The sequence below is a fragment of the Aspergillus puulaauensis genome, chromosome 5 (genome assembly GCF_016861865.1).
Source record: "Aspergillus puulaauensis MK2 DNA, chromosome 5, nearly complete sequence".
Taxonomy (NCBI): Eukaryota; Fungi; Ascomycota; class Eurotiomycetes; order Eurotiales; family Aspergillaceae; genus Aspergillus; species Aspergillus puulaauensis.
The window spans coordinates 788,613-814,035 of NC_054861.1; the positions used below are offsets into that span (position 1 = coordinate 788,613).

Genomic DNA, 25,423 nt, shown 5'->3' on the forward strand with positions numbered 1-25,423 from the left:
TAATAATTAATATTTTTATAGCTGCTTTCTATATTATATCTATAGTAATACTTTTAGAAGTATATATTATTAAATCTAACTATAATTATAAATTAAATATTATTTTATTATAAACTTACTAAAGTATAGTTACTCTAGCTAGTATAAATATAATTAAAGTATATAAAAAAATTATACTTAATATTTAGAGTTAAAATTAAATCTATAAAGTAGTCTATTATTATTAGTAGTTTAGGATTAAAGTATTTCTCTAATATATATACTATATTTAACTTATATTTTTCTAGTAAGATATCTGAAGATCCTGTATTTATAAAGCTATTTATAATAGTTTTTCTAGTTAAAAATTCTAGTATTAAATTACTTCTAGGCATAGAAACTATAACTAAGTAAAATATTATAATATTTAGTAGCTAATTAATTATTATTATTAAGTTATATAAAAATATTATTATATCTATTAAATACTATATGAAGAATAATAATTTATTTAAATCTAAAATATTTATATATATATTAATTTATACTAAATTATCTGTATACTTTTATATTAAAATATTTATATATTTATATATTTATAAAAGTCTTTATCTACTAGCTAAGACTTTATATTTATGCTTAGTAATAGACTAATTATTAGTAATTAAGAATTAATTAATAAGATCTTAGTATATAGATATCTAGTAGATAATAAATTTATATTTATTAAAATAGTTAATAAAAGTTTTATTTCTATATTAATTAGAAAATATACCTATTTTAGTATTATATTTAACTATAATTATATTACTATTTATTATATTAAATATATAGTAGCTGAGCTTGCTTATTTATTATTAAATTTTTATATTCTAATAATAATTTTAAAGAACCAGAGAAGTTTTACCTAAATTTATATAATAATTTTAATTTTAAAGATATATATTAAGATTTTTAATCTAGCTTAGATTATAAGTATAAATACTATATAAAATATACTTTAATAAATACTTTTATAAATATTTTAAATAATAATAAACCTAAAAATAAAAAATATATATATCTTAACTTATCTAAATTACTAAGTAAGTAAGAAGTACTATCTAATAATATTTATATATTATTAAATAATATTACTATCTACTATAAATAAGATAAATCTTTAATTAAATAATATTAATATCTAATTAACTAATTTAATATTTAGGCTAACCTAGATAATTCTAATATTAGAATAATTAATATTCCCAAAGATTAATAGATAAAGATTTCTATAAAGAATAATTAAAAATAATATTTATCTTAATCTTATATTTACTGCGTGGGCCCTGCTAATAAAATAATAATTAATAAAACTTTTAATCTTTTTTATAATTTAAATAAGATAAAAATTATAGTTAGTTATATCTTTATTAAATTTTCTATATTTATTATTTAGTATACTGTTATTAATTTATAAATTAATAAAATAAAATAAAAAAGCTATATTATAATTAATCTATATAAAATAAATAAAGAGTTAGAATCTGACTATTACTTTATATTTATATAATAAGATATTATTAATCTTATATATAATTATTAATTTATTTTAATTATTAATACTACTAAATTTTTTTACTAGTAGCTTATTAAAAGAGCTTATTAAAAATATCTAGTAATTATATTTTATTAAGGACAGAAAGTATTCTATATTATTATTATAAAATATATTAATTCTATATCTTATATCTAATATTAAATAGATTTATTATTATATAAATTTATTATATTTACTGGAGTCTATATTAATAATATTATAGTTACTTTAAAAATCCTAGAAGAGTACTTTAAATATCTAGTAATAATATTTAATTAATTATAATATATAAATATTAAGCTAAAGTCTATAAAAATATTTATTAACTTTTTTTTAATATAGCTGCTTAGATAATATATTAATACTTTAAAATTAATAACTTTTATTAAAAAGCTTAAAGCTATACTAGTACTAGAATTTTTATATATTCTAAAAAATCTTAAATACTATATAGATCTTACTAGTTAGTTTTATTATTATATTAAATATTTTATAGTATATATTAATCTACTATAAATATATAAAATATTACTTCTTAAAGAAGTATCTTATAAAAAGTAAGTAAAATAAAAATATATAAAAAGTATTTATCTAACTAATCCTACTCTTATAGAAGTTACTATATTTAATAATTTATAAATTTAGTTTAAAAAACTATAGTTTTTATACTATTTTAACCTATCTATTATATTTTATATTAATTTAGATATTTTTAATAAAGATTATAAAGTTATAGTATACTATATTAATAATACTAATAATTATATATATAATAATTTTTTAGTACTGTCTCTTAAAATATATATATATCTTATCCTATTTCTAAGTAGAGTACTTACTAAAGATAAGTAATTATATTAGTTTATTAAACTAGAAGTATTATATCTTATTTAGATACTATATAAGATTTAGTATATAATTAAATTTATAAAATAAATTATTATTTATATTAATTATATTTTTATTATTAATATTTTAAAGTAATTATCTATATAAACTATTATTTTAGAAAACTTAAATCTATACTTAGTATATACTAGTTAGTTTATTTAATAATTTTAATTAATAGTATTTTATAAGTCTAGATATACTAATATTATACTAGATACTTTATCTTAATTATTTTATTCTAATTAAACTATTATTATTTCTATACTAGACCTAGACAGCTTAAAAGCTAGTACTTATTCTAAAAATAAATAAAGTCCTAATACTAATATTAAGCCTGCTATTCTTAAACCTGTAGAATTCTCTAGTAACTAAATTAACTAGAATATTAAATATTTTATTAATTAATTTATACCTATTAATCTACTATTTTTTAGTATTTAATTATCTAAAGATTTTAAGCTATATTTATATAAAGATTATCTATCTGATACTTAAGCTATTATTATAATTAAAATATTATAAAATAATAATAATATAAGTTTTTTATCTTATATTCTTAAAGATAGCTTACTTTATATATATAAATATAAGATTCTAAATAATACTAATAAATATCTATTTATTATCTATAAATCCTAGTTTTATATATCTTATATTATAGCTGCTAAGATATTTACTATAATTTATAATACATATAATTACTAAGATATTAATAATTATATATATACTTTATATAAAATTATACTTTATAAAGATTAAAAGCTGTTATATAAGTATATTAATTATTATTTAATATATTTAAAAAATAATACCTGCTATTACTTATTATATAAAGTATTATAGCTTATTCTATCTATATCTATATTATTTAATTTAATATTTATAGATTTTATTATATACCTGCTATATAATAGCTTTACTATTAATAAATATATTTTAGAAACTATTAATAATAAGTAGGGCCTTAATATAATACTAGTACTTATTAATAAATTTATTAAATATATTAGTCTAGTTTTTAGGTACTTTATATAAACTATTTTTATATAAAATATTATTTTTATAAATTACTTCTATTTTTATAATTAGGGACTACTAAGAGATTTTATTTTTAACTAAGATATCTATTTTATATTAAGTTTTTAAAAAGACTTATTTAGTAAGATTCTTAGTATTAATTAATACTACTCTACTATTTATTACTTATAATTAAATAGACAGACTAAATAAATAATTTAGTAAATTAAAATTATATTTATATATAAGATCTATTATAACTAAGCTAAATATCTATTATTATTACTATTATTAATAGAATATAGAGCTTATCTATTAAAATAAGTTTATATAAGTTATTATTTAGTATAGAGCTGTATACTTTATAAAATATTTTAAAATATATATTTAAATAAGATTTTAGTATTAGATTAGATATTAAAGAAGCTATAAAATTTACTACTACTTATATAAAGACTCTATATAATTAAAAGTATTTATTAGTTATATTTAGTTTTAGTAAATTTATTTATTTATATTTATATTATAGATATAGGTTGCTTATTTTCTAGTATTTATTATTTAAATTTAGTAAGTAATATACTAGTCTATTTATTATTATTAAATATATTAGAAAATAAGCTTACTAACTTAAAGATTTACTATTAAACTAGAAGATATATTCTATTATATCTATTACTTAGTTAGAATCTACTCTAAATCCTAGTAAAGATTTTTATAAATAATATTATTCTAAACTTAACTATATTACTAATAATTAATATCCTAAAGATAATAACTATTAGGAAGTTAAAAAAATTATTAATAAATAATTTATCTATTATAGTTAAAATTATACCTAATTTATATAATATCTAATATATTAAGCTAGTTATAGTACTAATAAAGATTTATAAATACTAGAATAAGATCTTACTAGTATTAAAGAAGTAATTACTAAGTATAAAAAATATTTAAAATATAATTAAATAAGAAAATCTTATTATTACTATTAGTTATTATTTTATATATATATATTATTTTTTATTTCCTGTCTAAGTTTATATATATTTATAAAGATGTAGAGTTTTCTTATTTAATCTTATTATTATAATATAACTAATTATTATTTATTAATATATACTAAAGATCTTCTGCTATTTATTATATTTATATACTAGTAGACTTATATTATTCCGGTTAAATAGCTTTAGCTCTGCTTCCTGGATCCTGTTAATTGAACCAATTTAATACTTTACTAATTCATTAGATCGCCCGTCTTGCGACATTTTAGTATTAGATTAAATATTAAAAAAGTTATAAAATATATTATTATATAAATAGAAATTTTATATAATTAAAAATATTTATTAATTATATTTAGTTTTAGTAAGTTTATTTATCTATATTTATACTATAAATATAAGTTATTTATTCTTTAATATTTTTTATTTAAATTTAGTAAGTAATATACTAGTTTATTTATTATTATTAAATATAATAAAAAATAAGTCTATTAACTTAATAATTTATTATTAAATTAAATAATATAATTTATTATATTTATTATTTAATTAAAATCTATTTTAAATTTTAGTAAAGATTTTTATAAATAATACTATACTAAGCCTAATTATATTATTAATAATTAATATCCTAAAAATAATAACTATTAAAAAATTAAAAAAAATTATTAATAAGTAATTTATCTACTATAATTAAAATTATACTTATTTTATATAATATCTAATATATTAGTCTAGGTATAATACTAATAAATATTAATAAATATTAAAATAAGATTTTACTAATATTAAAAAAATAATTATAAAGTATAAAGAAGATTTTTTTAAAAATAATTAAATAAAAAAATCTTATTATTATTATTAGTTATTATTTTATATATATATTATTTTTTATTTCTTTTCTTTTACTATCTAAGTTAAATATATATTTATAAAAATATAGAGTTTTTTTATTTAATTTTATTAGTATAATAATAATCTAGTTATTATATATTAATATTTACTAAAGACTTTCTATTATTTATTATATTTATATACTAATAGGTTCATATTATTCTGACTAAATAGCTTTAGCTCTACTTCTCAGATCCTGTTATTTAGTTGAATCAACACTTCACTAATTTCATCAAGATCGCCGTCTTGCGACACTAGTAAGGAATTATATAGAAATTAATAAAGATAAGCTTCGGATATTAATAGAGTAAGCAGGCAGTACAGCCATATTCTGATACCGCTATTTCTACCCAGCCGTCCTTGTTGGTTAATGAATCATCCTCATCAACCATAATACTTCTACGTAGTAAATAAATTAATTAAAATTAAAAAAAAAATTATTAGATACTATACATTATATAAATATAATAAGATAAACAACAATACAGTCTTCAGTAAGTATTGATAAGTGATAACCAGTCAGTAATCAGTACCATAACAGATAAACCATCCTTGGCCAGTGGCCACTTAAAGTAACAGCAGCTAAAGCCTTTGCAAAACCCACCAACCTCCATCACCCATATCCTTCATACCAACATCGGGTAAGTATTCAATTCCAGGCAGCATGTCAGAACATACCACCCCTTTTGGCAAAACCTGGTTCGACTGTGCCACCACTGGTGACTGTGTTGAGTGCGTTGACGCCAACACCAAAAGCCAAATAATCGTACCGATCGAGGATATACTCTGTATAATCCCCAACAACCGCAGACATGCATACGGGTACACAATGTTGTTCATTCGAAAAGATGACTGTTTCCCCAACCCTACATTCAACCTTGAAGGAGTACTTCTTAGATCCCCACCGTCTACACTGCTATCTGGTCGATTAATCTCAGATATACCGAGCCACCTCGATCATTCAAGGAACAGAAATCTCAGGTTGCATGTCGTCATTTCCACGGCCTCTGGAACGGGCACGGCGAACTTATACTTCAACCACACATTACAACAACTCTTCGACTGGATTGGGGTCGAACAGTACGAAGTCCATGAGACAAAGTCACCTCAGACCATAACTGAATTGTGTCATTCATTGTTCATCCCGCAGGCTGAAGCGGGTGCCCCACAGACCATCATTCTTCTCTCCGGAGACGGCGGAATTTGTGATATTATTGATTCATTTTACGGTACCAAAAAAAGCATCTGTACTATGCCGAGCATAGTACTCATCCCAGAAGGAACCGGAAATGCGCTGGCAAGTTCCATAGGACTGTTGGCTCACCCCAAAGCTCCACTGACTGCATTACTCCGCGGGAAGCCCTATCCTCTTCCTGTTTTTGTTTCTACCTTCTCGGATGGTGCGAAATACGTCCAAGATGACCCAGCCCAGTCTCCATCAATCGATGAACACCCCTCCCTAACGATATATGGCGGTATCGTTGCAAGCTGGGGCGTCCATGCCTCGCTAGTTGCAGATAGCGACACTGTCGAATATCGCAAATTTGGTGCAGACAGATTCAAAATGGCTGCAGAAAAGCTCCTTTTCCCACCAGATGGCAGCGAGACCCACGAGTACTCCGGGACGATTACGCTGATTCGGAAAGCTGACCAACACAATATTGACCATGAAGAGACTCTAGAGCACAAGAAACACATGTATGTGCTTGCAACGTTAGTATCAAACCTAGAGAAGGGTTTTATGATATCCCCGGAGTCTGCTGCCCTAGATGGCTCTCTAAGAATGCTCCGCTTCGGACCAATGGAACCCCAGCAGGCAATGGCCCTGCTATCTGCGGCATATCGGAACGGCCAACACGTTCAGTATGACGAAGTCATGTACTCCGAAATCGAAGAATTCAAAATCGACTTCCATGAGGCAGAAAAGAGGTGGAGACGTGTGTGCATCGACGGTAGAGTGGTAGTTGTGGAGGATAAAGGTTGGATGAGGGTACGGAAGGAGAGGAGGCGTTTGGTGAACATTCTTTTACCAGAACCAATGTAGACCAAACGCGGGGTACTGAACGGTTGAATGGCTGAAGTGGCCGTATTGTTGCTGTCTCAACAATAAAAAGGTAAAAGAATGGAAACCGAATATCTCGATTGGTCTCAGTTGATCACTAAAAACCAAAGCTCTGCAAACGATGGTAAAGAGTTGTGGAATCAAGAAACTAACTACAGTATAGAAGAGGAAGGGATTCAATCAGTCATGTGACCGTGTCTCCCCGTTCCTTTCTACAGTACCCAGTAAATCCTTTTCGTTTTGGTAAAATACTGAACTCGGGATTTCATATGTCCGCGTTAACTGGAAGGGTGACTTATAACAATGACATTCTCCCGGGAATCCACTTCATGGCTAACTGGTTTTTTCTGACCTGGTGGCTACTAACTTTTTTGACGACACGATAAAACTGAATACTCATACTTACTGAGGAGAAGGGTATAAAATAAATTTATCGAGTAAAAATGGCAAGATCTGCCGCTTAGTATTTGAAGATTAGTGAGCATAGTTCCCATAACTAATTATCCTTGCAGAGAAAGAAGCCCTATGACTTGATTGATTTATTGAGATTCTTCCCGCGGCCCGGGTGATCAGTCAGCATCCGAGCCCGGCCTCTTTCCTTCGTCCAATCAGTGTATGCGGATTTCAACCCACCCTCTTTTAAATGAACATCCTGAATTACCTACCTTAGGTACCTACCTAGACCATCGACCGTGGACGGATACCTACTGACTCTTCCTATCCAACCTGTCACTGTCGGTACCCACCCAAGACATAATTTGAAAAGAGCCCCAGATAACCAATCACCATCGTACCTTTGTGTGTTGGATCGCTATAACATTAAACCAACCCCCACAAGCCGCTGCGATTATGTCCTTCTCAAACCTGGTTTCCGACCTTGCGCTGAGGGACAACTATGAAGATCGGAATTCCCAAATTTCGAACACACGATCTCAGGCCACCGCTCGATCATACACTAGTACCGCAGCCACGAGTGTCAGTATTTCTGGGGATATTTCGAGCCAGCTTCATTCGGGCTACAGTCATCCGCTCAGCAGGTCATGGCAAGCCGAGAGGCAATTGACCAAGGTTTGTAACATGTTATATCCCTAGATCACCTAATGTCCCATTCCTACTACACCGTTACTGGCCTCTTAGCCCTAACTTTACCTTAGGAGTCGCTAATATATCCTCTTTTCATTACCGACAATCCGGATGAAGAGACGCCCATCCCGTCACTACCTAACCAGCATCGTCGAGGATTGAATCGTTTAATACCCTTTTTAAAACCGCTTGTTCTCAAAGGACTGCGATCAGTTATCTTATTTGGCGTACCCTTACACCCAGCTGCTAAAGATGCCTTGGGAACCTCCGCGGACGACCCTGCCGGTCCCGTTGTCCAAGCAATTCGCCTTCTCCGGTCACGCTTTCCCGAATTGTACATTGTGACCGACGTCTGCCTTTGTGAATACACGTCTCATGGTCACTGTGGGATATTACGTGAGGATGGTACGCTTGATAATACGCAATCTGTTGACCGTATCTCGGATGTTGCTTTAGCGTATGCAACTGCTGGGGCGCACTGCGTCGCGCCTTCCGATATGAACGACGGGAGGGTCCGAGCTATAAAACTCAAACTGATTGAAGCTGGCCTGGCGCACCGTGTGCTTCTTATGTCCTATAGTGCTAAGTTCAGTGGTTGCCTCTATGGCCCGTTCCGTGATGCAGCCGGTTCCTGCCCGTCCTTCGGGGATCGCAGGTGCTACCAACTTCCTCCCGGTGGCCGCGGACTTGCACGGAGGGCCATTCAAAGAGACATGGGCGAGGGTGCAGATATCATCATGGTAAAACCAGCAAGCAGCTACTTGGATATCATAAGAGATGCAAGAGAGCTCGCAAAGGATATTCCAATTGCCGCATATCAAGTCAGTGGTGAATATGCCATGATACATGCTGGAGCTAAGGCTGGAGTCTTTGACTTGAAATCGATGGCCTTTGAAAGTACAGAAGGAATCTTACGCGCTGGCGCCGGGATTATTGTGACCTATTTCGCACCTGAATTTTTAGATTGGCTCTAGTCTCGACTTCGCTCGATTCTCAATGTAATGGATGGGTTAGCAATAGTCATACTTATGATGAATCTAAACAATTTCTCCTCACCTACAGTGTATTGTCAGGGGTTTAACCCAAAGTATTAATAATGATATTTTATCCATCAATATTAATGCTTCTGCTAACCTATTTGTTAGCGCCCCATCTGTTATTGTGGAAATTAGTAAGAGGAAAATTAATTATATATGTGTGAATACTACCACTGTGAAATAAGATACTGAAAGGTGCTGGATATAGTACCAGAGCACTACAGTATAAATGTAATAAGTAAAAGTAGAACCTAAAGACCTTCCAAGGTGTGAAATGAATAGCTTTCGCCCGTTCTGAACCAGTCAGATATGAATTTAAGCCAACAAACCAGAGGCAAAAAACAAAGAAGCAACACAAAGACATAAGAAATAAATACTGTTGTGGTATTACAAGAGAACAGAAAAGACATCCCAACAGTACGCCAATTCGGGATCAGGCTAGCAGCACTCAAAAAGAAGTCATGCTAACAGCCATCTGCAGGGCTTTGTTACATATAGCTTGGTTTTAAGCCCTGGAAACCATAGGCAACAATATCAGACTTCACAACCTCACCGGGAGCAACGTACGCTCCACGCCGCAGACGGACACCAGGATAAATTGTACAACCAGCACCGACATAACAATCTTCTTCGATTGTAACAGGTCGGCCTTGGTAGCGGCTTTGCGAGCCTTTCCTTTCCTGCATATTTGCATGAGCCATTGTCGTGAGAACCGTCACTCTTGGGCCAATCCACGTGTGTGCGCCGATACTAACGGGTAAATCATCGACAAAGAGGCAGCTCTCAGATACCATCACGTCTTCGCCAACATGAATATTGTATCCGTAATGACAATGGAAAGGTGCTTCTACCACAGCACCTTGACCAATAGAGCCTGCAGGCCGTGGTGATGTAACACCAGATGAGTTGATACACGGGTGAGGGACCAAGATTTCCTTCAGTAAACGGTTTTGTTCCTTGGCGCTGAGCCCTGAAACAGGATTGCAGGCATTATTGAATCGCCAAAGTGCAGTTCTACAACGGTCCCTTTCCTCCACGAGGAGAACATCGAAAGGCCTGTAAAGGTCGCCGCGTAACATTTTATCCTTTTCTGTTTCCTCGTTAGAGACAGCACGGCCAGACAATTGGTGTTCAATGTTCAACGCCATTCGGGCTTGAGCTTGGGGGGTGCTGGTATCAATATTACTAGTCTGTGCTGGTCGCTGGTCGATTCCACCTTGAAAGAGTGGGACATTAGTTTTCGTATGCCCACTATGTGCAAGCTCCCTAATCGGCGGAACGAGTTGATAATCATTCTTGGCGTGTCCTTCACGAGACAATTCGTGGATCGAAGGTACTTCTCGAAAATCAGATTTTGGCAGGGAATCTGTAATATAACTGGGGTGGCTTGCACTTGGCCAAGTTCGCTTTGACCATGAGCTCCGGCTAGGACCAACCCCCGTGGGACTGGTAGTGTTGAACTGCGCTGTGGGGCGGGCTTCATCATCAACAATTATGGGCCTTATTTTCCCCGGTTCTAGTGGTTCTACTAGGCTTTGCTGCCGATCGTGCTGGTTGATGTCATGTACATACTGTCCACCAATATCCGGATAACCATCCTTTGATTGTAGTGGGATCGGTGTTTTCGTTGTGGATGGCTTCTGCCACGTGCTTCGAGACGAATATCCTTCGCAGATGAAGCCACCTCTAATACAATTGTTGCCTGCAATATGAATAAACGGTGAGATGTCGGTTTCGAACAGAAAAATACACGGGGGGTTGCGAAACTTACAGGCTGGATGTTGTTCATCGCATTTTTTTTTCCGCCTTCGGCAAGTCATGCAACCTGTCTTAGTTCTATTGCTGAAGACGCGCTTCCTCTTGGGTGCAATTTGCACGGGGTTCTGTGGACGATCTTGGGGAAAAGGTGCGGCCGTCTGTTCGTTTGATATAGCCCTCTCGACAGGACGATTGACGCTATCCCAGGTCTTTTGAGTGATATCGGGCCCTTGCGCATCGCGTTGAAGTGCCTCCGCTAGTTGGGCGTCCGAAGCGTCAATTTGCTGCGTCCGCTGTGATTGGTTTAAAAGTTGAGAATCATATTCATGCCAGCTAGTATTCGTGGAGAGCTTCCGGTTGTTTTCACCCTCATCTAGCCTGGTGTGACCTTGAGGGGTTGTGTGCTTGGACTCGGTCTCATTTTGGGACCCCATAATCCCATTGGGGGCGCCTGGTTGTGAGTGATGTTCTGTGGGGCCATCTGTGGGCTGGATAGGACTTCTCGGAGCGCGATGTGGTGCATGGAGATCGTCGTCTTGCTCGTCTGTTTCCGATCTCTTCCGTTTAGTGTGGTTTGTAGAATTAGAAGCGCCGTCGGATGTCGAACGCTGTGACTGTTGTTCATCTATATCGTTACCGGGTTCCCCATTCTCCTTTGATCTTTCTTCCTGGCGAGTAGACGGGTCGTACCCACCATGAGACCAGGCTTCAATGGAATCACGACCGTCTCCGTCGATAGAACTGCCACCAAAAGTGGTAACTGCCGCAGGAGCTTCTCTCCCATTCACTGCCGTGAATCGCGAGGGGCTATGGTCTACCCTGGAATTCTTTTCAGATTCCTGGTCGTTCATCACTGATGATGCCGCGATTGTGTTCATAATAAGATGCAGGATGAGAAGAGGCGCCTGTTGGCGACCCAAGTATTTCTAGGAAGCCTGGCACTAAAACAAACAAACCCCGGCCCCAAGCACTTGCCGGACCTACCGGTATAGGTTTGCACGGTTTTTGAACCGCCTTTAGCTGCCCATATGTTGCTTGGACTGTAGAGGACAGCTGATGGATCGAATCGATCCAGCGACCAGCGCCACACAGTATGTACGGCAGACTCGAAAATATGCGCGGGACGCAAATCACAGCACAATCGGCGATGAGCTATGTTGTAGTCGACAAGGAAGTGAGAAATTTAATATAATGTATCAGGGTCGCAATGTACGGTTGATGCAAATTAAATAAAAGAGTTGCTCAGTGTCCGTCGCGGAGTGCAGTGTGCCAGCAGATCGTTGGTAGGGGTGGAGCGCGGGGCGCCAGAGCTCAGGCGGATAAATTGGATATGGAGTGTCTCGTGCGGCCCGGGGTAAAGCGTGGTCGTTTGTCGCCAGGAACCGCTATAACCACTGAGGGCAAGTTAGAGCGAGGGCAGACTGGAGCCGAGGGCGCGTCTCGTTCGGGAAGATGTGGCACACCCAGAGCTGAGGGAAACTAAAAGCCAAAGGATGAGACGAGAAAGGGGCTTGTGAGAGATGCGAGGGGAAGTAAGAAACCCTGTTCTGGGGAGGAAGAATAAGCGATAGTAGTGGTTTAGCGAGTAGCATGGCAGGATGAGAATATGTATTATAAGATACTATTGCCGCCTGCAGATGGTAACTTAGTGATCGTGAACAAAAGACTACGGGCTTGACGCTTTGCAGAATGATCCAATAGTAACCAGTCAGCAGAGGGCCCCGCCCCCTTCCAGCCAGAGAGGGAGGAGAAAAAGAAAATGAAGAAAGCAACTCCCAGAGTTTGGACCAGGGGTCGTCGGCGTCGCCCAACGGACCAAGCAAGATGGAGAGATGCGGCTGCCAGCTGGCTGACCAGAACTAAACTTGGGTTAGTTGGCGCGCGATCGACCGTGACCGCGCGCAGGAAATGGCCGGTGAGTGGCTCCATCACCTGTTAAAGGAACACTTGGAACACGTTCGGATGGGCGCAGCCTTGGGATTGGGCGGCGTCGCGCTCAGGCGATACGCCACCACGAAAGGGAGGGTCAGACGCTCTCTGCTCACGCCGCTGTGCAGTCTATCCGCCAGGGAAGCGCGGGACAGCGGCGGGTGGAAACACTGGGAGTGGGTGCACATTGGCTGTCATCCCTTCCCCGTCAACACTTATTCGCCATTGGCGCGAGACTGCGGTTCTCATGGATCCATCCTGCATCTCACAGCCCCCTGAGATAATTATCGGCGGCAGCTTAACATGTGGCAGGCAACAACCTATTTTCCTTTAAAGAATAAAGAAAGATAGAAATAAAGATCACACCTATTAATGTGGCAGTTTGACCTGGCTCAGCAGCCAGTGATAACACAACACACACATTTGTTTATACGAAAGGACACTTCAGCTTCTTCGTATTGTTAGACCCTTGATTTTTTGGTAGATGCCGATATGATGATCCGGAAACCAGGCCACCGAAAAACAACCTGAATCCAATTGAGATTGTATGAGAAAGGATCTATCTGGATAGTACTGGACAGTCCTACCCAGAGCAGTGACTTAGACTGGTGTACTGAGTATGAGGAGATGCTCCGTGTGCTGTAAAAAAAGCCAAGTTTTGGAACTGTGGAGTAGGATGAGCAGCTTCCCGCTCATTATTATTGAGCCTGGCAAGATGAAAAACAACTGAGTGTTAGAACTGGAGCACAGGCTTGTGTATACCGTGTATGCGCCTAGAGAGAATTCGAGTGGGCTGATGCCATTGCCTGGTACGGATACATATCATTAGATAAAACCAGTGCATTTAAAATTATCCGGCACCATAAGTATTTATATTTTTATTGATCTGAACATCAAACCCGAGCCCGGTCAGCAGTTCCAGCTTCAAGATGGCCTGTGCACACTCGAGAAGCAGCTGTCCGCGAAATTGATCGCTGACTAAGGAATGTATCACTGAGTGGGATCCCACCCAGACAGCTCACCGCCAGAGGCCCCAAGAGCGATTCTTCCTTGAGAACGTCAGATCCGGCAGTCTTCCTCATACCTCAGACTTGCAACCAAAGCTCCCCCACTTTTCTTTTTCAACTCTTGGTGCGACCTATAGACCATACTTCTTCACTTTCCTCTCAGGCACCTCCTTGTGCGTAACCGCAGACAAACCCCTCCAAAGAAGCTTTTACCCCGCCAAACAATTCAACCTTTCAACCCGTCATACAACGGATGCCGTAAACACTGAGCAACTCCTTGGAGTTTTTTTTTTTCCCTTCCTTTTCTTTTCTTTTACTTTTTCTTTTTGTATCCATCCCTGTTTCCATTCCCTGTTTCCATTCCCTGTTGCCTTTCGTTCTCTGCATTAGGGGCCGCTAGATATCCCATTATTTCCGTGGAGCTGATCGAACCTCGAGTGGAACGCGCACTCCCTTCTGCACTGAATCCCACGACGGCATGTCTGTCTCCATACAGGAGCTGGACACCACTGTCCAGGCATTTTACGAGGGCAAAGGCGATTTGGTAGGTCTTCCCAATTGAACAACCGAATTGAAGAGGCCTCGATTATTGACCTTAGGATTCGCCTTGTGAAGCAAAAACAAGCCCAACAGACTCTAACCGAAGTAAGTGCCCGTTGCAGTCGTGATAAAGAAGGAGAATATGCCTGACCTTTTTTCACCCTGTAGTTCAAACAAAATCCGGATGCCTGGTTAATTGTGGGAAATATACTTCAAGAGTCACAATACCCACAAACCAAATGTGGGCGATCACACCTAACCCCAATGAATGACTATGTCGCTGATAGTTTTAGACCTTGCGCTCCAAGTACTTGACGATGTAATCATGACACGATGGAAGGTTCTACCGCGGGAACAATGCCTAGGTGAGTATAACAAGAGGGAAATCACGTTAAAATCTCATGTCTGATCTGAATTGTTGAAGGTATCCGCAATTTCATTGTTAATTTTATCATCGAGAACTCGAAATCCGAGGAAAAGTTAAGAAGCGAACGGGCGTTCTTGAACAAGCTTAACCTGGTCCTTGTTTCTATATTGAAACAAGAATGGCCGCACAACTGGCCAACCTTTATCAACGAAATTGTTTCATCATGCCACACAAGCCTCTCTATCTGCGAAAATAACATGGCTATCCTCCGGCTGTTATCTGAAGAAGTGTTTGATTTCTCTCAAGATCAGATGACGTCCGTCAAAGCAAGGAACCTGAAGACATCCATGACACAGGAATTCTCGTCAATTTTCCAACTGTGTTCTGAAGTTCTTAATACCGCAAACCAACCGAGCCTAGTCAAGGCTACATTAGAGACGCTTCTACGATTCTTGAACTGGATCCCTCTTGGGTATATTTTCGAGACGCCGGTCATAAATACTCTCCTGACCCGATTTTTGGACGTCCCCGAGTTCCGTAATGTGACCCTTAAGTGCCTCACAGAGATTGGTGGACTGCAAATTGGGCACCCATACAACTATGATGAGAGACTTGTTCACATGTTTACAGAGACTCTGACAACAGTATCAAAAATAATTCCGTTGTCCATGGACTTGAAACAGACCTATGCAAAGAGTAACTCGAGGGACCAAGAGTTTGTGCTCAACCTGGCATTATTCCTTTGCAGCTTCTTCAGCGCGCATCTCAACGTAAGTTATTTTCTAAGAACAATGCTCGCCGTTAATTACGCAGGTGCTGATGATAATGCAATTAGGTCGTTGAGAAATTACCCAACCGGGATTATCTCACGCATGCTCACTTCTATCTTATCCGGATTAGTCAAATCGACGATAGGGAGGTGTTCAAAATCTGTTTGGAATATTGGACTAGACTAGTGCAAGAGCTTTATGAAGAGATGCAGCAACTGCCGATTACAGACATCAACCCCTTGGTGAGTATGGGCGTGAGTGGTCTCTCCAATGGAGGAGCCCCACATCCGACTACCCTTGCAAACTATCCCCTCCGCAAGCACAAATACGAAGAAGTTCTGTCGAGTTTGCGCACCGTGATGATAGAAAAGATGGTCCGACCAGAAGAGGTTCTCATCGTTGAAAACGAAGAGGGCGAGATTATACGCGAGTTTGTCAAGGAAAGCGACACAATCCAGCTGTACAAAACAATCCGCGAGTGCCTGGTGTATCTCACTCATTTGGACGTCATTGATACAGAAAACATCATGATCGAGAAGCTGGCCAAACAGGTTGATGGGACCGAATGGTCTTGGGCAAATTGCAATACCCTTTGCTGGGCAATTGGTTCAGTCTCCGGAGCCATGAATGAAGAGACCGAAAAGCGTTTCCTTGTTACCGTTATCAAGGATCTCCTTGGCCTCACAGAAATGAAGAGAGGGAAAGACAATAAAGCTGTCGTGGCGAGTAATATAATGTACATCGTGGGGCAGTATCCGCGTTTTTTGAAGGCCCATTGGAAGTTCCTGAAAACAGTTGTTAACAAGTTGTTCGAATTCATGCACGAGACACATGAAGGTAAGCTACTCAATCAAATTTCAGGCCCTGGCGCTTACCCCATCAAGGTGTTCAGGATATGGCTTGCGACACGTTCATCAAGATCGCCAACAAATGTAGAAGGCACTTCGTTGCGCTACAACCAGGAGAAAATGAAGCCTTCATCGAAGAAATCGTCCGCAATATGCGGAAAATTACCTGTGATCTTTCACCACAACAGGTCCACACTTTTTACGAGGCTTGTGGCCACATGATATCGGCCCAAGGGCAGAAGGGTCTCCAGGACCGACTGATCGAAAATTTGATGTCATTGCCTAACTCTGCCTGGGACACCATTATCGCACAAGCCAACCAAGATCCTTCTATTCTCCAGGACGGAGAAACCATCAAGATTGTTGGAAACATAATGAAGACAAATGTTGCTGCTTGCTCTTCTGTTGGTACTTATTTCTACTCCCAACTAGGCCGCATATACCATGACATGTTGAGCATGTTTCGGGCCTCCAGTCAGCTCATCAATGATGCTGTAGCGCGTGATGGTAAGCCTCACAGAAACCAGAAACCCCCACCTCCCTTTCCCGGCAAGACACGGAATCGCCTTGTTTTTGAAATGTCTGTGTCTTTCCGGATTTTGCACTAAACGGGGCCTGATCGTTTTTTAGGGGATATTGCGACAAAGACACCGAAAGTTAGAGGTCTTCGGACTATCAAGAGGGAAATCCTGAAACTTATCGATACGTACGTTCAGAAAGCAGACGATATGGAGATGGTCAACGCGAACATTGTTCCACCGCTTCTTGAAGCTGTTCTAGTGGATTATAACCGGAACGTACCCAACGCGCGCGAAGCCGAGGTCTTGAGTGTTATGACGACAGTCATCCAAAAGTTGCACGTAAGTTACCTGGCAGGAAATACTCACTGCTTCGGGTTTCGGGGGTTTTATCATGTGTGCTGACCCTTTTTAGAACCTAATGGAGGATAAGGTGCCTTTAATTATGGAGAGTGTTTTTGAGTGTACATTGGAGATGATCAACAAGGATTTTCACGAGTTCCCCGATCACAGGATCCAATTTTTCAAATTATTGCAAGCGATTAACCTCCACTGTTTCCCCGCCTTGCTTAAACTAGACGCCACGCAGTTCAAATTCGTCATCGATTCTTGCATGTGGGCAAGCAAGCACGATAACCGTGAAGTTGAAAACACTGGTCTCACAATGTGTCTTGAGCTTATGAACAATATGGCTGAGACCGATGTACAAACGGCGAACATCTTTTTCCGTCAATTCTATATCCCAATCTTGCAAGATGTATTTTTCGTTCTCACCGACAGTGACCATAAAGCGGGTACGCATTATTATCCTCAGATCATAAGTAATTTAACATCACTAACTCTTTTATAGGGTTCAAGTCTCAGGCTGGGTTGCTCTCACGAATGTTTTACTTTATAGAAGCCGGCAAAATACAGGATCCCATCTACACCCCTGAACAAGCACCTATCGGGACCTCCAATAGAGATTTCCTTCAGAAATATGTGGCCGATCTCTTACAGACTGCCTTCAAAAACCTCCAGGAGTAAGTTCTAAACAATTCGTCATTCGATGAATATCGCCTGTTCTAACGGTCTGCTAGAATTCAAATTAAACAATTCGTCATTGGGCTTTTTACTTTCAACGACGACTTCAACAAGTTCAAGACACACTTGCGCGATTTCCTGATCTCCTTGAAAGAGTTTGTCGGTGACAATGCTGAACTTTATGCGGAGGAAAGAGAACAGGCTCTGAAGGACGCGAAGGCTGCTGAACGTGACCGTGCAATGAGGGTTGGAGGACTGCTGAAGCCGTCAGAGATGGACCATGATGACGAACTATGACTCGACGAGGAACTAAAACCCGAAACCAACTTAGCTTCGTCGGAAAATATGAGTTTGGGATGCTATAAGTCTTTCACCAACGAAGATTGGCTGGATGGCTGGTCTTTCTATGGGCTGTAAGTATGAAAGACGAGCAAGTTCTCCTTCTGCGTATTTCAGAATGTGACTTGGCCTGTTGACTGTTCCTCCAATATCACCTTTTCTTTGGAGTCGTGTTCCCATGAAAGGCGAATATCTGATATATCGATCTCCCTCAAACCTACAATGGCAGCGAGTTGGTTGCCTGACATACAATTCTCGTATGTTGCCACTTCTGTGAGCCTCTATCATTATCTCATTGTTGGAGGCTCGCTGGCTGTATTTAATTTCGAGTAGGCTAGAAAACATGTAAACATTACACATTTCCTGAAGATTTAACCGCGCGCAAACCGAGTAGACATCTTGACTATCTGAGACAGAACAAGCGCTATGTTTCGCGCTTGAACCAAAGTCCGATGCAGCAAAGGCAGGCGGTGAAATACCTATTGCGCCGGTACGCAATCCACGAGACTTATTGATCCAACACCTACCATCGCCCTCGATGACAGTCATAAATCCTGAGAAATTTAACAGAATTTAGACACTTGCTTATTAAAACAATCCTCGAACCTCTCGTGCTCTTCTACGAACGCAGTGATGTCGCATGGCCGCCAACATATCTCCCAAAACCCAACATCTAGCTCCCGCGTTTCCTCTGTCTCTCGAGTACAAGATAATACGTCAAATATCCAGGTAACTGGAACGCTAAGGCTAAGAGCAGAGGGAGATACTTCGGATACTCGTGATCAAACGCCAGCACGGCATATTCGGTGGAGCCAAGATGTGGTAGATAATGAAGGAATGGGAAAGAAAAGCTCAAAAGGTACAAATAGGGACACCCAACCAATGACAGATACCATTTTATGCAACCTCAAGCTAATTGATTGATTATCACTGCCTGTGCGTGCGTGATAGTATGCTGCATCTACCATAAGACGAGACCTGTTGGAGAAAGTAGTTCGGAATCAGAGTCCTCGGAATCAGAATCGTCCGATTCGGACAGCGATCGGGGGGCTGGGGCTGTGAGGTCTAAGAAGAACTGCAGACAGCATAACCATGACCATGGTGGCTCTCAGTCGTCACCAGAAAGAGCGCGAACGCCTGGTGACCATGGCCCCGACGACGAGAAACGCCAACGAAGAAAGCCTGGTCCAAATGCCTACGAAAAGATGCCCAAATTTACGAAGAGCTAAGTTAAGGCCGGGCGAGCTTTCCAAACTTTAATATGGACAGGCTGTTAGACAGCATTTCCATTATCGCTCAACGGAGAACCTGACTGGAATATACATCAAGTATGATGATGTTTACGATGTCGACCAATATATTACCTGGGTATCCACGAGCGAGAGGCTAACCCATGGAAAACGAGAAAACAAGCAGTACTCGATTGCTATCGGGACCTTGGAGTTACGGGTCTAGACGCGGCGCCATGAATCACACAGGACTGACTTAGTTTAGGGGTTTGATGTTTGACTTGTCTCATTCCAAATTGGAACAGTGTGAAATCATATTGAATGTAACTAGAAGTTCTCTTAACCCGAAGGCGCGGCGGGTCTTGTTTGTGACTGCAACCGTAATAGTTAATAAACTATTATAAGACCATACTTCTCCGCCTAGCAGCAATTCGTTGGCCTCGTCCTGTTGCCGTGGAACCCACCAAGGACAATGTGCTAGGGTTCTCCTGTGGATCATTGGTATTGAAGGTATCGGCCTTCGTAGGAAACATGGAGAGCTCGTTATTTGAGCTGCCCGAGCCTGAATAACTCGTAACCAAATCATTGTATAGGCTTTCTGCATTTATGACACTGGTGCAATATCTCGGCACGGTGTTTCGCCCGGAAGACTTGGTGTTTGAAGAATGTCTTCGGGACTTTCGGGTTGTGACTAATGCTGCCTGGTTCACGTCCATGGAGACATCCGGTTTGCCGTGTACAGAAAGCAGGCGCTTGTTTTGAACAATTTCCTCTCGATTTGACATACTGCCGAATTGGTCCTCCAGTTCTTTTTCGCCTCGTACATATGGCTCCTGAAATTGACTTTCCGCGTCTTCTCTTCCGCCATCATTATGTCGTGCCGAGGATTGGCGCTTCTTTTCCGGACTAGCATTCAGATTTCGCTCCAAATGTTCGCCAGGTGTTTTGTCGCCGACTAAATCATGCTCTTGATTTGCGACTTTGGAACCCCGAGCCTTCTTTACAGAGCTGCTTTTATTACTAGGCTCTTCATGGGGTTCCCAACTCGAGTCTGTATGTGAACCGGATTTTCGCGACCTATCCCCACTGACAGCTGGTCCAAGTTCGTTCGTCGATCTCCTCATCTTATCCCGTAAGTTTGGTTCGGCATAGCTAACAACTGCGCCGCGTCGCCTTGACGGCCGAGCATTAGGCATATCTGGAGTTGCGGGAACGTCGGGTTGTTGGATATCGTGAAATTGCATGTTGTCTCTTCTCACTTCAGTCTTCATCTCCTGCCTATTATAATTCATTCCCCTGTCGCTACCGGTGATAGGTGTGCTAGGTTTCTTCGGGGTTGAACATTCGCCGCGGCCCTGGCCACCTTTGGATTGTTGTGGGATCGAGTTCTCGTTTCCCCCGACGATCGTAGGGGTTTGATATTTGTCCCGATTCTTCGTAGTACTTGGTTTGGTTGGCGAAATTATGGTGCTATTCGTGCTTTCTATTATTGTTTGCACAGTCAGTCATGACCTCGCGAGGTGGATGTTAGCTTTACATACTTGGTTCGAGCACTTTCCGTTTAGGTTGTATGTGGCTCAAAACTGCCTCTTTTAACCCAGTATTCTTTTTAACTGGAGAATTATTTTGCGCAGACAACCTCACTGGTGATTGGATAGGACGGTTGAATTCAAAGTCATCATCCTCAGCCGCGGCCGATTCAAAAAAGCTTTCTTCGTCTTCGGCTGAGAACTTGCGTTTTGCTCCACATTTCCGAGTGAATCTTGGATCGAGAAGAGATGTGGAATTTGTGTCACTATGGACTTCATTTGCTGTAATTGGACCGGGTCTTTTCTTTCTTCTTGTTTCAAGGTTGGGAGGTAGTGAATGTGCATTTTCTGCGTTCCCAATCATTGCGCTCGTGTCCGTGTACCCTATGTGTGATTTCATTGATACATCGTCATTTTCATCGCCTTGTTTGGGAGAATTGGCAGAGATTTCCGACCCAGAAGAACTTGAAATATCCGTGTCGCTGTTCGACAGCTCTTGTAACTCTTGCGCACTACCAACCCTTTTAGCAACAGATTGGTTTTGTTCGAGGGTGTACGTACCTGAGTGTGCGCCTGGGGAAATACTTGTCTTCTAGTATCACGGGGAGTTTCTCATTTGCTTCAACCTCCAATGTTCTGTCGAGATTGGCATCTTTAACTTTTTGAGTTATGCTTGATTCCCTTGGCCGTTTCTCTCCCATATGTTCGGATTCATCCCGTGACTTTCTAGCATAACGCCGCGGCAGACTACCCAATTCTGTGATCAGGCTGCTCAGCTCAACTAGTTTGCTGTCTAGCCTAGTTTTTAGGCCATAAACACCGTCGTGAAGTGTTTTTGCTGCCTCAAATCGCTCCAAATCCTGCGTCAGAGTTATGATCTGCTCTCGCAGCGACACGTTTTCAGAAAGTAGGTGGGAGACTTCGGACTCGAGGTTCCGAATTCGGAGTGATTGGATTGAGTTTACTCGAGCAATTTCGCGATTCTGTCGTACAAACCGTCTCTTTACTAAAGGAAAATAGATATAAGCATGGCGCAATGATATCGAGGGGTTTTTGGATCTTTAGACGAACGGATCTCAATCGGTTCAGCCGACGCTGTTGACTCGTTCAGACGAGCCATGATTCGCGAGTAGCAGTGGCGATAAGTGTGCACTTGTTGGAACAAACGGCCGTGGGATTCACTATATACCAAGTAGAGGCCGAAATTGTCTGATCACACGATCATAAGGGTGCTGAAAGTTTGAGGGTCGGACGCGTGAGACATTGTCGAGAAGAAGGTGAAGGGAGGCATTTGGATTTGAGCCGAAGCTCCACGTCGGGTCTGTTGATGATTTTCCATTCTAGGAATAGCGTAAATATCCTTTTGTTTTTGCAACATTGGAAAGTGCGGGCGGTCGGTCAGTCAGTGTAAACCTCCCCGTCAGCGTCAACCAACTCGTTAAACAACTAAGTTACAAGTCTACAACAGCCATCTTGAACGCACATTGGTGCATTTTACTACTACGTAGTGGTTCTGTTATTATTACTTAGTGGCCAGATTGTCGTCACCCTGCAGATATTGGGGTATTCTGCGCCAGCATTCAAAATCGAGCGATATCCTCCCCCCCGCGCTTGATTTGAATTCCCCGCCACCATGGCTTATACGTCCCGCCCTACCTCCATGCTGGGCCCCGGAACGTCGGCGGCGTCCCTTCGACAGCCAGGCGGTGCCATATCTCAACAGCAGTCCTCGGCTTTGGCAGCTCGCATTGCGTCGAAGAAGGCTGAGTTGGATAATCTGGTCCAGCTTCGTGACATGAGCAACGGCCTTGCAGGGCAAATGGAGGTCCTTCGGGCCAAACTGGAAACACTTAAAGACGGTACAGAAGGTGCATAATTCCTAGCTTAGCATGTTATTTGCACATGCAAGGGTCTGCTTACTAACTATAGCTGCTGTTCCATATGTTTAGCCGTGGCATGCGTACTTGCAAATTGGGATAACATCCTACGGGCAATTACCATGGCCTCAAGTATGTTTTGGGCTCTCGATCGAGGTCGTACTATATTTACTGATGTGGTATTTGATTCAGCTAAGTTGGCGGTGCTCAAAGATGTGGCGGCGCAAGAAGCGAGTGTCGATAACAAAAATGATACCTACTCCCCCTTGCCAGCGACCTTGGTTCGAATTCCTGCAATTCAACAAGACAAACCTAGCGAACAATGAACGATATGGTGTTCTCCTCCACATATTCGCCTTTTTAACACGCTGTTACGGTCATGTAATACCCGTGCGGACAGAACGGAGCTATGATACTGACCGTTCATTTCTCGTCAACCAAACTTCAGTCGGAAGGACCACACTGCTGCCGGTGGGATCTGATTATCTGGATTTACCTAGAACTACAAAAATGTCCGATGATTCACAACAAGGCGCCCGCTAACATGCGACATTATTAGGGCCACCCTGAGTATCAGGCACAGCCAACTCCATACCGGGCGTAGCGCGGTGGGTTAGGAATAGCCTGAAGATGCAAGGAATTGCGCCTTTGGGTACAGTCAGAGCTCAGGTTTGTCAGGTTTGCTATTTCGTGTGTGTTTAATGTGAATTGGTCCCATGTATAATTGCTGAGTGTACCATACGCAGCTGGCTTCAGACCCACTACATCGCAAACAACACACCCCTGCCTTTGCAAAAATTTCAACGCGGAAGCAACGTGGGCCTGATTTCAATCGTGGGATTTCCTAAACAAAATAAAAATAAGAATAAAAGGAATACGTAACTCAACTACGTACCTATGGCAGAGCTATAGTATTTTAGATCCTACGGATATAAAACTTGACCCAGCCATCGGCTCATTGCGAATAACGCATTCGCTGGTAGCGGCTTCCGAGCTTGAAACCTTAGCTCAGTTGCGGTGAGCCTCGTTACTAGAGGCAGAAGCGTAAATAAAGGGACCCAATACACTTGACGGACTCATCATCCTAGACGGTATGTATTGGGGTTTAGTACGTAGTAGTGTCGCGCAGACTCTTGCCATCCGATTCATAATGCTTGCCAGCGGAAAGACCAGAAGCTCATTTGTATTTTTCGCCGATTCCTTGCTAAATTACTACTCGTATGCAGTTTGTACTAACTATAGTTAATGTGGAAAACCAACGATCCAGGTTTCGTACTTGTGTTGTGTGGTTCAACAAATGTCGTAGGTACACACAGCAATTGGTTGTGGTGGTTCCCCTCTAAGATATCTTCGTAATGCACTTTGGAACAAGGAGAGGCTGCAGACCATGAGCCACGATAGACAGCGAGGGGTCATGTTCATCAAATGCTTTTTGTGGTGTTGAGATAGCGGTTCAACAGAACCTGAGAACAATAATGTGCCAAAAAAGCGACTAATTGGGAGAGGGTGCGCAGCGGTTAGCAGAGCTTAACTATCCAGACTCGTACTCCGTGCTCCGCTAACCGGATAAAGTGAGATAAAGAGGTTCTCTATATTTGCAGGGAAGCGTGGGAAGTTAACCGGCCGAGGAATGGGTAGTCTTCGAATGTCCCTGGTGCGCCTCGGCAACTTTAAAGCTGTAAAAGGGTTAACTGAATAACCAAACTGACTACATACGGAGTAGTTGGTTAACTATGGGGTGCTTCGAGTTGCCACGACCCACAAAACCAATAGTTAGTTAGTTTCAAGTTTCGTCTCAACCAGATTACTATTCGGATTGGATCGTGGGGCTTGACGCGATCCATTCAAGATGTATGAGCATTGCTAGATTTTCAACGAACGGAGGATAGGTACGGATACTGTACCGTTGGATATACCTTCCCAAAATTTAGCTCCATCTGGCTTGTTTTAGAACATCTTTCCCCGTAAAATCCATTGTTGGTCCCTGAGGGAAAGTCCTCGTCTACGATGTAATCACAAGTAGTGCTTGCGAGCACGAAGAGTTGAAGACTTTAGCTCCTGCAACCTTATCCTCAGTTGCTATCAACTCCCTAGGCTTGTTATTTGCTTGCGGGAATTTTTTATTCTATTCTGTTTATCTTTT

General features: G+C 39.5%; 7 protein-coding genes across 7 annotated transcripts; 5 read left to right on the forward strand and 2 right to left on the reverse strand.

Moving 5' to 3' along the window:
- Positions 1-6,028: 6,028 nt before the first annotated feature.
- On the forward strand, positions 6,029-7,408 carry APUU_50294S (diacylglycerol/lipid kinase family protein; the record flags this gene model as incomplete). Its single annotated transcript, XM_041705276.1, has 1 exon — positions 6,029-7,408. The coding sequence occupies one exon, from the start codon at positions 6,029-6,031 to the stop codon at positions 7,406-7,408; it is 1,380 nt and encodes a 459-aa protein (XP_041557777.1).
- An 867-nt stretch (positions 7,409-8,275) lies between these two features.
- On the forward strand, positions 8,276-9,483 carry HEM2 (porphobilinogen synthase HEM2; the record flags this gene model as incomplete). The annotated part of the gene is made up of 2 exons (XM_041705277.1): positions 8,276-8,494; positions 8,581-9,483. 2 exons carry the CDS (start codon positions 8,276-8,278, stop codon positions 9,481-9,483), a joined length of 1,122 nt encoding a protein of 373 aa, XP_041557778.1.
- A 551-nt stretch (positions 9,484-10,034) lies between these two features.
- On the reverse strand, positions 10,035-12,182 carry CAS91 (maltose acetyltransferase; the record flags this gene model as incomplete). The annotated part of the gene is made up of 2 exons (XM_041705278.1): positions 10,035-11,248; positions 11,318-12,182. 2 exons carry the CDS (start codon positions 12,180-12,182, stop codon positions 10,035-10,037), a joined length of 2,079 nt encoding a protein of 692 aa, XP_041557779.1.
- A 2,536-nt stretch (positions 12,183-14,718) lies between these two features.
- CRM1 (exportin CRM1) lies at positions 14,719-18,603 on the forward strand (the record flags this gene model as incomplete). The annotated part of the gene is made up of 11 exons (XM_041705279.1): positions 14,719-14,784; positions 14,856-14,885; positions 14,949-15,021; positions 15,074-15,145; positions 15,205-15,917; positions 15,983-16,754; positions 16,802-17,272; positions 17,396-17,625; positions 17,699-18,077; positions 18,134-18,305; positions 18,363-18,603. 11 exons carry the CDS (start codon positions 14,719-14,721, stop codon positions 18,601-18,603), a joined length of 3,219 nt encoding a protein of 1,072 aa, XP_041557780.1.
- A 675-nt stretch (positions 18,604-19,278) lies between these two features.
- YPI1 (PPP1R11/YPI1 family protein) lies at positions 19,279-19,874 on the forward strand (the record flags this gene model as incomplete). The annotated part of the gene is made up of 2 exons (XM_041705280.1): positions 19,279-19,504; positions 19,597-19,874. The coding sequence occupies 2 exons, from the start codon at positions 19,279-19,281 to the stop codon at positions 19,872-19,874; spliced, it is 504 nt and encodes a 167-aa protein (XP_041557781.1).
- A 398-nt stretch (positions 19,875-20,272) lies between these two features.
- Positions 20,273-22,523, reverse strand: APUU_50299A (shugoshin family protein; the record flags this gene model as incomplete). The annotated part of the gene is made up of 4 exons (XM_041705281.1): positions 20,273-21,357; positions 21,416-21,915; positions 21,965-22,409; positions 22,475-22,523. The coding sequence occupies 4 exons, from the start codon at positions 22,521-22,523 to the stop codon at positions 20,273-20,275; spliced, it is 2,079 nt and encodes a 692-aa protein (XP_041557782.1).
- Positions 22,524-23,036: 513 nt separating this feature from the next.
- Positions 23,037-23,606, forward strand: APUU_50300S (DASH complex subunit DAD2; the record flags this gene model as incomplete). Its single annotated transcript, XM_041705282.1, has 3 exons — positions 23,037-23,271; positions 23,353-23,412; positions 23,473-23,606. The coding sequence occupies 3 exons, from the start codon at positions 23,037-23,039 to the stop codon at positions 23,604-23,606; spliced, it is 429 nt and encodes a 142-aa protein (XP_041557783.1).
- Between the last annotated feature and the right edge of the window lie 1,817 nt (positions 23,607-25,423).